This window comes from Mustela lutreola, chromosome 8, assembly GCF_030435805.1.
Source record: "Mustela lutreola isolate mMusLut2 chromosome 8, mMusLut2.pri, whole genome shotgun sequence".
Classification (NCBI taxonomy): Eukaryota; Metazoa; Chordata; class Mammalia; order Carnivora; family Mustelidae; genus Mustela; species Mustela lutreola.
The window spans coordinates 31,854,610-31,869,642 of record NC_081297.1 but is presented as its reverse complement, the minus strand read 5'-3'; the positions used below and the strand labels follow the sequence as shown (position 1 = coordinate 31,869,642).

Sequence of the window (15,033 nt, the reverse complement as noted above, 5' to 3'; positions counted from 1 at the left end):
AGTCATAGCAACACATCCAAACTCCTAGATTTTATGATATCACCAGAATATTTAGAGCCAAAATAATGCATGGTGTGGTTTCTATACTATATGATAAATTTAATGTATTCGCCAGAAATACAGCCAGAAATGTGTGTGCTGTAATGGCTCACTGCCCTCCTGCCTATGCTCGTCTTATAAACTACATTTAAGGAGGAAACCCAAAACCACATACATATTAACATTTTCCAATATTAACATTTCCTAACAGGAGATTATGCAACAGTACATTCCAGGTTCCTGGGTGTTGACATCCAAGGTCGCTCAACCATTCAGTCACTGTTCGATAGACTGTAGTTCATCTGCATAATTCAATCTTGCTGCGTAAAAGAGTGGTAAATTTTGGAGAGGTTTTCTCATGCTTTAAGAAGCCCTATTTCATGGTTATGATAGACGAGACATGAAATATATCTCTCCAGTGACACCATAGCTGTGAAATACAACCCTTCTGCACTCACAGAAAGTATGCCCCTTAGCACATCATGGGGCTGGCCCAGAGTGGCTTTCCCCAACTGGCTCTGCTCACCCTTTGGGAGGTCTTACTGTCCCTGTAAGGGAGAGCCCATTCTGCTCGGTTTTGACAATGCATAGGGTGCATTCCTTCCAAAATTCCACATTAGCATTTGCAAAAGGTTCCTTGGAAAGAAACATGTAAAGTAAATCATCCTTTATCTATTCAGTAAATCTTCCCACAAAAATCCCTCCCACCATTGTTAACCTGGGGGAGGGGACGATGGCATCCAGGTTCCCAGAAGGCGGCAAGCAAGCCCTGTCGTGTTAAACACGGACAAAGTTAAAGAATAGATCAAAACAAGATCTGATCTGAGCCTGACCCTAATACACCATTTCAATACTATACTTCCCTTATTGTACATACGAATGGTTTTGAGACATGTTCAAGATCAACTGGCAAGATGCCCTAGGCACCTTTCTCTCCGTTTCAATGCTGCCATCTTGTGGACTACCTAAACTCGATGAGAAGCAGTGACCTCCCTTCATTAGGGAAAATAGTCCCTTTGTGTGTTTAATTTCATTTGGGGAGAGGAGTAGGACTGACCAAAGCATGAGAACTTTTATCTTTAGGATTATTTTAATTATTAGCTTCAGTTTACTGAAAACAGATTCCAAGGCACAATGATTTCATTTCTTTCATACTTAAAAAGTTAAGCTACGTCTAAAAAAAAAAAAAAGAAAAGAAAAAGAAAAAGCGAGGGAGAGTAAAAAGTAAAGCTACAGAGCCTTAAAAACACAACGATCAAATAACACCTTGTAGAACACACAAGACAAATAATTCCGGAGAATACATTCATACTTTCTTTTCAAACATTTTTTTTAACATTAAAAGAAATGTTTAAGGGGGCAGCTCTTTAAAAATGCTTGGGCTCTACGCGAACCTGCACAGAGGTTTTAATTTACATGTGAATTTTAAAATTCACTAAAAAGGCAGAAACCCTTAAAATTAATTGACCTGATACAAAGCACAGGAGACTAAATAACCTAATGCTTCAGAGATTTGACATAAAGACCAGAAGCATTACCCAGTGTGGTGAGAATACAGATAGCCTCGAGAATGAGACGTCCAGCCAAGTCCCATTTCTAGACTTTTGAGGTTCATGAGTCAACCGGTACTCAAGATACTTCTCATTGGTGGATATCGATGTGTATGATTCATCCTCAAGAACAGAATATCTTTGATTCATCCTCAAGAACAGAATATCTTTCATATTAAATATCGTGGGCATAGGAAAAATGCTATACATGTAACATGTCTGCCTTGGAAAGTAACCTTCCCGGTTTTTTTGTAAAACCAATTTGACAGGCAGTCCATAATCTTTTTAAAGCTGGATTTAAAAAAAAAAAAAATCCGAAACGTGATTTTGCAAACATTTTGACATCACCATGGGTCTTTTGAGTTTCCTGGTAGTCCTGGGTTTTGTGGTTTTCCCAGAATTTTCAACCAGACGTTAAGTTATATAAATTGTGCCTTTCGTGAACAAATTAAGGGCCTTGCTGACCTCAATGATTAAATTTGTCTTTCTCTGCTTGTCTCTATTTTTCCTTTCCACCCACTGCAGAGTTTCCAACATATGGTTTCAACTGTGAATTTGGCTGGGGTTCTCACAAGACATTCTGTCACTGGGAACACGACAATCGCGTGCAGCTCAAGTGGAGTGTGTTGACCAGCAAAACTGGACCCATCCAGGATCACACAGGTAATGCAGAGTTCACTGCGGCCTCGGTTTCTCTGAAAGAGAGAGGGGACCCTGTGGGGGGTTTCTGGGCTCTGTGAGATGAGGGGGTGTTAGAAAACACTCCCGAGCATTCACTCGTGCTTTCGTTTCCTGGAATTACCGAGATCTCCTTTCTTAGAAGAGATGGTCCTACTCCGGGTAACAGACAAGGTTGATTAAATCTGACAGCGGATGGCCTTTTGGAAAAATAGCACACTAGGCAAAGATGTGTGATTAAGTACCTGTTTTATACTCTTCCTGCACCATGTTCGTGGAAATTCCGAATACATTCAAAAGCAAAGAAGACTTAGTTGACCTGAACCCTCTACGCATATGACCCAGCTTCAGGTTCAACGGGCACCGACCGAATCACAGGACTGTTATTTTATCTTGAGCACCCCTGGCTTTGGATTATTTTGAAGCAAATCCAGGCATATGTCATATCATTTGTTTTGCAGCTAAAGAAACAATATGTGAGGCTCGTGCCCCCTCTCTCTTGACCCTTGCAGTGGAAGTGGAACAAAGTGGAGCAGAATTCTTTTTCTTTTGAGGAAGACTGTAAATCTGGCCCGTTTTTTTTCAGAGCAGGTGGAAACCTCACCCTGCCCCACCCCATCTCCTATCTTACTTTCCTGCTAGGATTACTTAGCGGCAGAGGGATGGCCTGGGGGGGGGGGGGCAGTCACTAGGGGCTGACGGACACTCCAGTGAACTCTTTGTCTATCTTTCTTTCCCCTTAGTCATATTGTCATCCAGCTTGAGATGCTGCCTAAAGATTGGACGGTTGTCCTCACAACGCCCACACGTACCCAGGCTCCCACACGCTCACCACAAACACTCAACCATCGCCCTTCCCTCCGACTCAGTGAAACTTACAGGACTGTTGGCTCGAGAGGTGGCTTCCCAAACGATACCCCGGAGGGCCATTTGCTGATGCTGAGAAATCTCATTAAGCAAAATTCCCCCATGCTGGGGCTTTGGATGAGTGGGTCAGTGGGCCAGTGGATGGGCAGAGGGCACTTCATGCCTTTCCCATTTTGTCATTCACTTTTCTTTTCCCCCAGTGAATATAACCATTAAGTAGGTTGAATTGGCCTCCTTCCACCACAGCCACCTCTTTGCCTAATGAGAATGACAAGGAAATTGGATAAAATTGGACTCCTTCAATTCTGAGACACTTTCAATTGAATCTTAAGACAAGCAGTTTTAGAAAACTTAAAATACTTTGACTGTAAATGGCACTGTACATATAAATGGCATCAAATTAACCAAATGCAATTAGCCAAAATGAAGGCAGTAATGGTGGAAAAATTGATGCAAAGTGAAGCAAAATGGCTCAGTAGGATCTGACATTCAAAGGAGGTTAAAAGCTATGTTAGCCAGAGACAAAAGCTAAAAGGCTCACAGAAGTAAAGTGCTAATTGAGAAAATGAAGACAGAGTTCCTGACCCAGAACTGTGATAAAACCTCTGAAAGGAAGAATATCAACGCTTTATGAGTTGAAGTATCAGAAAAGGAGGGCTTGTCTTAGAGGAGCAGCTGAGAAGTGTGATTCCTTCAGAAGCATTTGTTTCTTTTGTTCTCCCAGACACCCAGATTTACTTGGCTGTGGTGCCAGGTCTGCTCTGATGAGAAAAAGCCTCCCACGGCCCTGGAAACACGAGCATTTGCTGAGAGAGGGGGTTGAGCCCTACATCTGAAAGGCAGGGACTTGTTAACGTAAAGAAACTAGATAAAAAAGGGCCTCTTACATGCACACAGACGGACGTTAGACGGTGTTCCACATTTTGCAGATAAGACATGGAGCTTTCTTTAAATTAACGTGATCTAGGTAAAATATCCTGCTGTCCAATTTGGAATTTATTGGAAGGAATCCCACTTGGTTTTCTGCATTTGACTTTTAAGAGGGAAGCTATGCACCTCCTTCCAGAGGATTCCTGAAACCCAGCATCTTCTCTGGTTCGTGGAACAAGTGTTCTTTGAGGAGCCCTATTACTTGGTACATGCTGAACTGGAGATGTGGAAATAAAGGGGGGGTGGGGGGCGGCAGCTCACAGTCTGGTTACAGGTGGGAAATGATTACCATGCAGGGGGTGGGGGTCCCAGGTAGAGGTGAGTGGCGATGGGAAAGAGAACATGGCAGCTCAGAGAAAGCAATTGTGTCCCAGAGAGTCTGGGCTAGGAATGGCATGTGTGGACACGGAGGAGGGATGGCCCGGGGGGTATGCAGGACAGGCTCCTCTGTGAAGCGGTTATATATGGGGCAGGGGACGGTGCAGCCTCGGGTGCCCTGTGAAAAAGTGTGCCTAGACTAAGGGTAGTGGAGACGCCAACAAACTTTGAGCCGAGGAGTGACATGAGCATGTTTTTCAAAGACCGCAGTGGTGTCACGGCGGAGGCCAGGAGAGAATTCCCAGGCAGTCTTCCTCCCTCCGTCCAAGACTGGTTTCCTCCTCCTTCCTACCACCTCTTCTCTGATGAGCCAAAATAAACGTCATGGGCTCCCTCGATGTGCCCCTCTATTTGCAGCATCTCCAACTTCGGGATTTTTCCCTAAGAATGGGGGACCGGGACCCTACTCGCCTCAGTGAGATGGCGCTGTCACATGGTTAAGGAACCACCACTCGGTAAAATAGTGGGAGAAAGCAAACCCCAAGAGCAGCTGGGTCCTCGTGGCCACGAGGCGGCGCTCTGTAAAGACCGTGTCAAACGTGCCATTGGAGCTGTGAATTTTATTTCCACCCTCCTTTCATTATTCCACCCATTGGTTTTCTTTCTTTCTTTCTTTCTTTCTTTCTTTTTTTTTTAAAGATATTATTTATTTATTTGACAGAGAGAGATCACAAGTAGGCAGAGAGGCAGGCAGAGAGAGAGGAGGAAGCAGACTTCGTGCTGAGCAGAGAGCCCCATGCGGGGCTTGATTTCAGAATGCTGGGATCATGACCTGGGCCTAAGGCATAGGCTCTAACCCACTGAGCCACCCAGGCGCCACCCCCCACCACCCCCCTCCCCCCGTGGGTTTTCTGAAGAGGGTTTTGGTGCAATCTCATGTACGCAGCCAGGGGAGGGAAGCAAATTGCCTACTGACACCCCCACTTCCTCCCGGACACCGTGGACACAGGCAAGAAGATACAAGGACGAGCCTACATGTGCATGGGGAAAAAGGATCTCACAAACACGCAAACCCCTTGGGCAGCAAACAAAACATCCCGCTGCCCACTGAGGCCCGAGCATCACATTCACACTTACCTCAGGTGAGGCATTACAGTAGGCATTTCTATTTACAGAGCAAACAGTGAAACATGAGTTGTGTGTGTAGACCAGGTGGTGGCAGGAGGAAATGTTCCCACTGGGGGTAATTAAAAGCAAAGCCAAGAGTAAGTCCTTGCAACTCGGCAAGGATCTATGTCGCCAAAATGGCACATTCTAATAAGCCTTAAAAATGCAACCTTGCCTCTCCTTGAACCAGAAGCCCACATCAAACAGGAGTGAGACTTGTAGCTGAGAGTCAAACTCTCAGGAGCATGTAAGGAATTTATAAGCCATTAAAACATGCTAGGGAAAAAACACGTGAATTTGGGGGGGGGGGGGCAAGGAAATCACTAGATGATTTGGAAAAACTGCAATGTTAGTACTATCAGGCAGTTATAGTAACCAAAGTATCATCACCCAGCTCACATGGTAAATAAGAAAAGATCTAAATTATCCCATGTCGTGTCTATGTTCGGATCCGTGCTGCTGAAATTATTTAAAATTTTGCCTGAAAAATAGTTCCGCCCTCTGCTTTCAATGTGCTCGCGACGAGGCAAATGCCAAAGGGAGTCCTTGCCCATGGCCATGGGACGATGCCTTCCGAATCCGGACTGCCCGAATTGGTGTTGTTTCACAGTCCTGCCCCATCCGGCACCCACTCAGGGAGGCTTGGAGCACAACCTTAGGTGCCAAAGAGGTTCCTCCAAAACCGCACACCCTTCCCTTCCCACTGCATATTTGTGTTCTTGGTGCTCAACCTTGGAGAGAACTTGAAAGAAGAGATGAAGAAGTCGTTAACGTGGCCAGTCTCCCTAACCTAGTTTTTTGTCACAGCAGGTGATGGCAACTTCATCTACTCCCAGGCGGATGAAAACCAGAAGGGCAAAGTGGCTCGTCTGGTGAGCCCCGTGGTTTCTTCCCAGAACTCCGCCCACTGCATGACCTTCTGGTATCACATGTCCGGTTCGCACGTGGGCACACTGCGGGTCAAGCTGCACTACCAGAAGCCAGAGGAGTACGATCAGTTGGTCTGGATGGCCATCGGACACCAAGGAGACCACTGGAAGGAAGGGCGGGTGCTTCTCCACAAGTCTCTGAAACTCTACCAGGTGTGTGGTCTTCCCCGGTGGGAGGACAGCTCCTTCAGGGAGACAGGAGATGGGCATGATATTTTGGAAATTATATAAATGAGATGAGGGAATTATGCCAGTCATTATTTCAGGTGTTTCCCAAACCTGGGGTTTTGCTGCGGTGATTTTACTCTCGGTAGCATATTTCAGGCTCCAAGATTACAGGAATAGAACCAATTTGCTGTGAAAGAGGGGAGAGTACTACTTTATGATCTATTTCAGGGCTGTCACAATGACCATTCCTTTTCTTCGCTGCTCTCCCCAGTTTTAAATTTTGAATCACAAGAAGAGAGTGTTAGAAGTTTTATGCCATCACCAGGCAGTTAATGTAGATTGATGAGCAAATCGTGTGCTTAGGTAAAATCTCATGAATTTAATTTATGTGCCATAGATTGAACTGAACAAGCGTTTGTAAACACTGCTCCTTGGGACTGAACATTTCAATACTGTGAAAATGATCTCATTTTGTTAGGTGATTTTTGAAGGCGAAATCGGAAAAGGAAATCTTGGTGGGATTGCAGTGGATGACATTAGTATTAACAACCACATTTCCCAAGAGGACTGCGCAAGTGAGTATGAACTGCTGTACAAGCCAGTGACGTGCTTGCCCAGAGCGTGAACAGTTTCCTGGGAGGGTCTTTGTCTTGCTCGTTTAGACCTAGAATTTCAATGTGGACCTTAAGCACATTGTATGAAATGCATATTTTGGTGCAAAAGGGTATAAAATCAGGTCATCTTACCTTTGGCTACCCCACCCCCTAACCACCTCATTCATTTAGTGTCTGCTTGGTACTTGCAAAACCACATAAATGATGTAGAATCCAAAACCCATAGCTAAAAAGAATAACTAACCTCCCCCCCCCCCAAAAAAAGAAGAAGAAGAAACACTCACAGCTTACAGGCTATATATACCTTGCCAAAACATTTTGATGAAAAGTGGAAAACTCAGACATCTGGATAATTCCAAATATCTGGGTGCATAAACAAAACAGCAGGTCTTTGAAATTTTTGAGCAACGCAAACTTAATTAAGATTACAATGTTAACGGATCATAGAAGCCATAATTCTCCTCTCTATTATAAATAAGTAGATGTTTCTGACTCTAAAAATAGTTGAAATGACTCAAAAGAATAAATGAAATTTTGAGACCTTGCCTATTACTCCAGAGCTTATGGCTTGTGTTGGCCTGGTATATGGGTGAAAGTTGATGTCGAAAGCCAATTCGTATTCCCTGGTTCTTGATGTATAATTATAAATAGCATCACTAATGGCAATGTAATAGCACAGTAATTAGTCTTAAGCTCCATTTGCTACACTTCAACTTTTACTATATATCATATAATAGGATGTTAATTATAACAAAATGGAATAAGCCTATTGGGCAAATTTAAGACAAAGGAGGTCTGTTGGCTGTAATAGGTTTTTGGTCATTTCAGCAATTTACGAAGCTTTTATTATACAATATATCGAATATTATGTAATCCTAAAGTGGCAATAATTTGATATGGTCGATTAAAGAAATTGGGGAAAAAGAGCAATGAATAAGGATCTGCTTCTTTGTACTATGCAAGGAAATCTACTTAGTGCCACACTACTTAGCTGGTCTTTGCAGGAAATAGTAAGACTTAAGATGTTGAGATTACACTATAGCTTGCCCACACCCAAGTCTACACTGTTGTTAAAATATGTATTTCATGTAGTTACACAGTGTGTGCGATGTCGCTGCTTTCCTATTCCAAAATGAAAATGAGGTTTTTGGAATGTGAGAGCAAACTCCACAAACGGAAACAAAAGAATAAAATTTGATTCCATTCAGCAAGTTTTAATGGACTGCATGCTTCACGCAAAGCAGCATCCAAGTGCTCCCGTGAATATATAGAGGGATAAGACAATTTGATGAGCCTGTTTCTTTTCATGGGACTGGTCCACACGGCCGTAGTGGTTGCTGGGCCTCATACTCAGAAGGTCACAACTGAAACACCATCAAAATACTCTATATTGCTGCTCCGATAAAAAGATGCCTCAGATAATTATATAATGAGTCATCAAATATGTGTCCTTGAATATTTAGCTATGGATGCTATGAAACTTTCAACTCTTTATTAGTTATCCACACATTTATGGAACAAATATTTTTTGAAGACACTTTTCCTGTTCCGTTATAAATGTTGGGAATACAGCAGTGAATAAAGTCCTCAAAACTCCCTGCCCTCCCTCTCCTCAAAACCACATGGGCTATTGGGACTCTACTTCCAGAGATTTCATTTCTTTTAGTTTATTACTATAATTATTATTTTATTATTATTATTATTTGGGGAGGGGAGGTAAGACATAGAACACAGTCTCTTGCCTCAAAGAGCTCGTAATACAATTTGGAAAAACAAACTAGCCCTTGCCAAATTCGGGAACAAGTTCTCTAAAAAAGCACAAGATGGCAGCCATCAGCACAACGCCGCTACTGCTGCCTGTTTCCGTCAGCTTTCCCCCATACTCCAGATGCCAGAACAATTTCAGTCCACTCTTCTCTTCTCCTGAAACGACACACTCTGCTAGCAGCAGTGCTCGCTGGTTTCGATGTGACCCCAGTTTCCTCATCCTTTGACACCACTTCTCCATTGTTCTGCATTTATGTGGTGGGGTTGGATCACACTACAAACTCCCAAGGAAATCCAGTAGAAGCACTGGTCTGAGTGTGTGTGTGTGTGTGTGTGTGTGTGTGTGTGTGTAAGGGTTTATGTAGTCTGTGTGTATTGGATTTTGTTGGCAGTTCAAATATCTCTTTCAATTTTGTTTGACTTGTCAGAACCCGCTGACCTGGATAAAAGAAACCCAGAAAATAAAATTGATGAAACAGGTAAGTCTGTCTTGATTACCAATTAAAAAAATATTTACTCTGGCTTTCATTATATTATGAAGTAACTTTCTGGAGGTCTAGCACACTGGTAGATCAAAGCGGTTCAAATATAATAAACATCTCTGCCCATGGTGCCCTGTGTTGGACTCTTGTCACGGAGGGCTGTCTTCTAAGCTGTCCGGAGATCTAGGGGAACACGGAGGCCTGGTGGGGGACATGCCTGCCCTGGCCTTGTCCTGTCTGAGCTGGAGGAGGACCTAGAGGAAAACCACATGAAACACTCTCCCATTACATCTGTGGAAATAGGAAACCACTGAAGCACATGACCTACCCAAAGACCAACACTGATTTTTGTACAAGAACTTGAAACCATGCTAAATTCTCATCTGATCGATATCCTGATATGATCTTTGAGGACCAGACCCCAATTTTTGTGATAAGCTGTTGGGTTTGATCCATGTGGCCTCCTCCTTTCCATGGGAATCACACTTCATGATAATGAAGACAGTGATGATGATGGTGGTAGGGATTTACTGAGGAGCTAGTGTGTCCCAAGCACCTGAAGGTGTTGTTGTGTACACTCTCTGAGGCAGACTGCTCCCTCTTTCGCAGATAAGGGGGCTGAAACCAGGAACTTGCCTTCAGTAGCCCGGTTAATTGGGAGCTAGCTTCGGACTTTACACTGATTAATCTGAAAATGTGTGTTTTCCTGGATTACTTTGTGATCAAATACAAGACATTTGACCAGAGTTGGGCCCTACCTGATATTATTGTATTTCTAGAAGCTTCCACCCCTCCCAGCCAGCTTTTGTAGGTTGTTGGACCCTCGCCTCAGCCAGCATCACTCACAGCTGCTGTCAGCAGCTCCATGTCCTGCCCATCAGCCTCAGCACCTGTGGCCGGTAGAAATGTGGAGCCACCATAGTCAGTCTTGGACTTGATAGAGACAAATAAATGCGGCACTGTACTAAGTCGTTAATAACATTAACATGCGGCTCATTGAGCTTAGTTACGCAGCCCATACCAAGATGTAAGCTTTATTAGAGGTTGTTTCAAAACAATGTTTCAAGGGAGAGAATATTAATATGCCCCAAGGCTTGTTTTCCCCTGTTTAGGGACTTGCATCTCATATTTTTAGTTTTCTTTGATTGGAATCTTTGTTGACCAGAACACCATTAAGTAAACACTATGCATGTTGTGCATTAACATTTCAGTCTCGTTTCTAGTACCACGTAATTAGGCTCAAAGCTCCCATGTTAATAATTTCTCATGTTCCACTCTCAAGAAAACACTTCCCCAGTGACTGAACTACAGAGCAGTGTGACTGTCTCCTGTGAAACCACCAGGGCTGCAAAGACGCTGATTATTAAATGTGTTCTATTCAGCACAACACAGACACGCTCTCTAGCTTTGAGCCATAGCCTGTGTTAAATGTCAGGGGCGAGCATCCGCTTTGTTCTGAAAGATCTGTCCTTCTTGAGTGAAACTGGTGGACCCGGGAGCTCAGAATCTGTCTGAATGGAAGATTTTACATGTGGGGGAGCAAACACCTGTGTACCCCATGTCCAGACACACTGGAAATGGCACGATACAGAGGGCAGTTTGGAAGGTCTCCCTGGGCCTGGTTTGGGGGGCAGGCACAGGCACAGGACAGGGTGAAACACACACCCCTACCCTCTCACCCCTCCAACCCCCCTCTAGCCGAATGTGTGACTGAGCCGATTGCAGAGCTTTAGTGACATGGCTTGCAAACACAGATTACAGTCTAGGGCACACGGTGGGCTGCGCAAAATCCGAATTCGATTAGAACCTCGCCCTCCTCTGTTTGTCCAGAATCTGTGGTCCCCAGGTGCCAGGCCCTGTATGGGAATCGCGGCACCTGCCACACCTCCATTCACAAGTCAAACATAGATGGTGTTTCCTGGCGAGGGGAAGCCACATTCCACTCTGGAGAGAGGACAGACCCACGTGGAGCCTATGATTGGCTTTTTCTGTCCTTTTTCGCTGTTCTCCTGCCCGCTTTCATCTGGTATGTCGGTGGTGCTCACGGGACCCATTCTGCTTTTCCCCTAGGGAGCACCCCCAGCTACGAGGGCCCAGGAGAAGGTGATGAGAACATCTCCAGGAAGCCGGGCAACGTGCTGAAGACCTTGGATCCCATCCTTATCACCATCATAGCCATGAGCGCCCTGGGGGTCCTCCTGGGCGCCGTGTGCGGGGTGGTGCTCTACTGCGCCTGTTGGCACAACGGCATGTCGGAGAGAAACTTGTCTGCCCTGGAGAACTATAACTTCGAACTTGTGGACGGCGTGAAGTTGAAAAAGGACAAACTGAACACACAGAGCACTTACTCGGAGGCATGAAGGCAGACAGAGGCAAGGACGCGTCGGAGGGCTGCCGCGGAAGGACAGACCTTGAACGTGCTGGGAGCCGTGGGTCTCTCGCCGCCCGGGCTGGGACGTGCGTCCGTGACGCTGAGCCAGGCTTTTCTCAGGAGCTTCGACGAGTACGGCCGACCGGCGGGAACAAGTTCGCTGTGTTCACAATCAGAATCATGTGCAGTCAGCTTTTTTCTGTTGGGTTCCTTCGAATCATCAAATGCTGGTGTTGAGACCAAGTATGAATGACTCAATAATCCATGTCCACTCTCCTCTCCCTCCCCTTCTCTCTCCTCTTCCTCTGATGGATTCTTTTCGGAAGCTGTGCAAAATCCAAGATGCGGGCACCAAGTGCATTCAGTGGGGCCCTCTCGACGGACATGCTACCTGCAGCCCAGTGCCCAGAATACCGTAGAAAAACCGCCCTTCGGTGGACTCCTGAAGCCGTCCCTGTGTATAATTGCCCACGTCGTGCATAGGCAGAGAAGGATTAGGCTGTTTTATGTGAACGTACTGTTAGCGCCTCCGTACCGGTATCGTGTGTCAGCTCTGTTTACAAAGCAATACCGTCAAATTTTCTTGATGTTTTCCAGTGTTGTACTAAACCTCGTGCTTGTGAACTCCATACAGGAAACTGTGCCATCACCAAACACGGCTGGCAACCGCAATGAAAACTCCTTGGCACTGGCTAGTCTGTCTTCTCAAGTGCCTTTTTGTTTGTACTGGTTCTCATTGTGTTACATTAACGACCCGCTCTGTTTCTCGCTGGTGAAAGCCCTACTCTTTAGTCAAACCCTGGTGGCCCACTGACTAAGAAGAAAGTATATTTTAGTGTGAGATGCTGCCCCCCTCCCCCCGGGATGGCAAGGGCTCCGAAGATTGGGCAATGTGGCTTAATTGCTCTGCTTTTTTCCGTAGTTCAATTTCATGTCTCTTGACCCTTTTGTATAAAGCTGCAATATTCTCTCTTATTGGTCTTTCATATGGAATGTATTTTCAAATGTAAACTCTTTCTCTCCCCTCTCTCTCTTTCTCTCTCTCTCTCTCTCTCTCTCTCTGTCTTTTTTCTCTCTTAGAATTTAAGCATTTGCCATTGTCCAGAAAAGAAACTTGCAGCTTTAACCTGCTGGTAATGGCAAACGATTTTGCTAGACTTTATGTTTAAAAATAAATAAATAAGGGAAATTCCTAACTTTGCCCTCCAAAGTCTAACTTTGGTTTTCTTGTTAACTGGTTAAAGTGACAGTATCTTTTTTCCTTAAGCCATTTATCTGTCTGCTCCAATCAAAATGATCTGTGATAGAAGCGATTGCATTTAATAGAAAGAGTGATAAGCTGAGGGAAGAGTTAATACTAATTGGCTTTCAAGTGAGACCCAAAGGAAGGACTGAATACAATTCTCCAAATACCGAAAAATATGAAATTTTTACATCCAAATCTACAAAATGACCCGTGAGAACCTTCTTGTTTTGCTATTGAATCAGACACGGGAAGTAGAAGAAAGAACAGTTAATTTAAGAAAGTGACTATAAATCCTGCTGCCTGGGGTGAAGTATTTTAAGATAAGACCGGGAAAGAAAATGAGCAGAGTCAAAACAATTCTTTAAAAACATCCATTTAGGAGCAACCCTGAAAAAACAGAGACTTGAATGAATGCATCTAGAAACTTCCAGTGGCTCACAAAGAAAAGGCCTGCCATGGGGCTATTAAGACGGAAACCTCGAACAACAGCACAGAGAAGTAAATATCTTATCAGGCAGCATGCGAATTAATCCAAAGAAGCTGTGGTTGTTTTCAGAATGTTCCTATCAGTCAGGCCATGGTGTACAGAAGAATTTTTAGATTTTCCTTCCTTCCTACCTTTCTGCGGGGTCCCGTTCAGATACATTTGTGGGAGTCACATTTGCATCCTGGATGGGTCAGTCCATTCATCTTGGTTTAATTGGATTAAGGATGCCTTTTGTTTCCAGGAAAGTTATCGATCACTATGAAAAAAGAATAGATTTTTATCCCCAGAGGCATTCATTCAGTTGTTCCAATTGTTCGGGGATGAAAGCACTAAGTAAGACCTGTTTATTTTTTTTAAGGCAACAGACTTAAAGTTGTCCTTAGCCAAGGAAAAATGATACTGCGACTTTAAATTTTAAAGTATCTTGCACTGATAAATATATTTAAAAATTATATGTTTATAAAGTTATTAATTTGTAAAGGCAGTGTTACAAATTGTTCAGTTTATATCGTTTTAGATTGTTTCGTAATTTTTAAAGGTGTAAAATAACATATTTTTTTCTTTATTGAAATCTATAAGACTTTCTGTAGTAAAATGTTTTCATTTTACTGGTATATGATTGCTTCATGTTTTGTACCATCATAAAATTTTGTGCAAATTTTTTTTACAGAAATTTTTATTTTCTATGACAATATGACGCTTGTAAATTGTTGTTTCAAAATGAACAGCGAAGCCTTAACTTTAAATGACATTTGTATTCTCAGACACTGAGTAGCATAAAAACCACATAGAACCGAACTGTAATTTCAATCCCAACCTATGACTACTACATTCCAAAGAGACAGTTGAATTAAACATTTTCATAAAATATCCACACCTGATGGCTTTTATTCTATTAGCTTTGTTATTGTTAAAGAAATTGGTATTACTCAAGCATCGGATAGGTTTCAAGATTTTTTAAAGTTCTTTTTTGGAAAAGTATATCCTAATAAGGAGAGACGATTAAGAAGACATATCCTGAAAGTAGACAATCCACCCAAATCGGACACTGTCAAGATAAGGAAGAGAGAATTCAGCCTTCTACATGGAAAGTTCTCAACCCCAAATCTTGTGTCACATGTTCTATTGCTATTCCACTTGGTAAAGCTTTTTTTTTTTTTAATTTAAATGAAATTTACAAATATCTGTTGGTAAGTTTCGTTCTTGCAGAAAACAAGTCATACACTGACAGCGTTGATGTGCGTGCCTATGCTAACCATAGGCATAAAGCCAAGGTGAACATGGCATTGTAACTGGCTGTTTGATAATTCTTGAAAATTCTAATTCCAACTGGGACCAAAATAATAGTAGTGATAAAAACAACAACAACAGCGGCAACAATAACAACAAAGCAACAGATATGTTAAGCCAAAGTTGCTGA

General features: G+C 43.4%; 1 protein-coding gene across 4 annotated transcripts in view; it reads left to right on the top strand.

Annotated features, from left to right (window-relative positions):
* Positions 1-14,483, top strand: part of NRP1 (neuropilin 1) — a 136,051-nt gene extending 121,568 nt beyond the window's left edge. For 2 of the 4 annotated variants that reach the window (XM_059184223.1, XM_059184220.1), the window contains exons 13-17: positions 2,115-2,252; positions 6,357-6,631; positions 7,125-7,221; positions 9,456-9,506; positions 11,580-14,483. In XM_059184223.1, the coding sequence (XP_059040206.1) occupies positions 2,115-2,252; positions 6,357-6,631; positions 7,125-7,221; positions 9,456-9,506; positions 11,580-11,869 (851 nt within the window). In that variant the 3' untranslated portion in view covers positions 11,870-14,483. The remainder of the gene's footprint in view (positions 1-2,114; positions 2,253-6,356; positions 6,632-7,124; positions 7,222-9,455; positions 9,507-11,579) is intronic. The other 2 variants (XM_059184224.1, XM_059184221.1) reach the window with 1 other exon arrangement.
* The last annotated feature ends 550 nt before the right edge of the window (positions 14,484-15,033 follow it).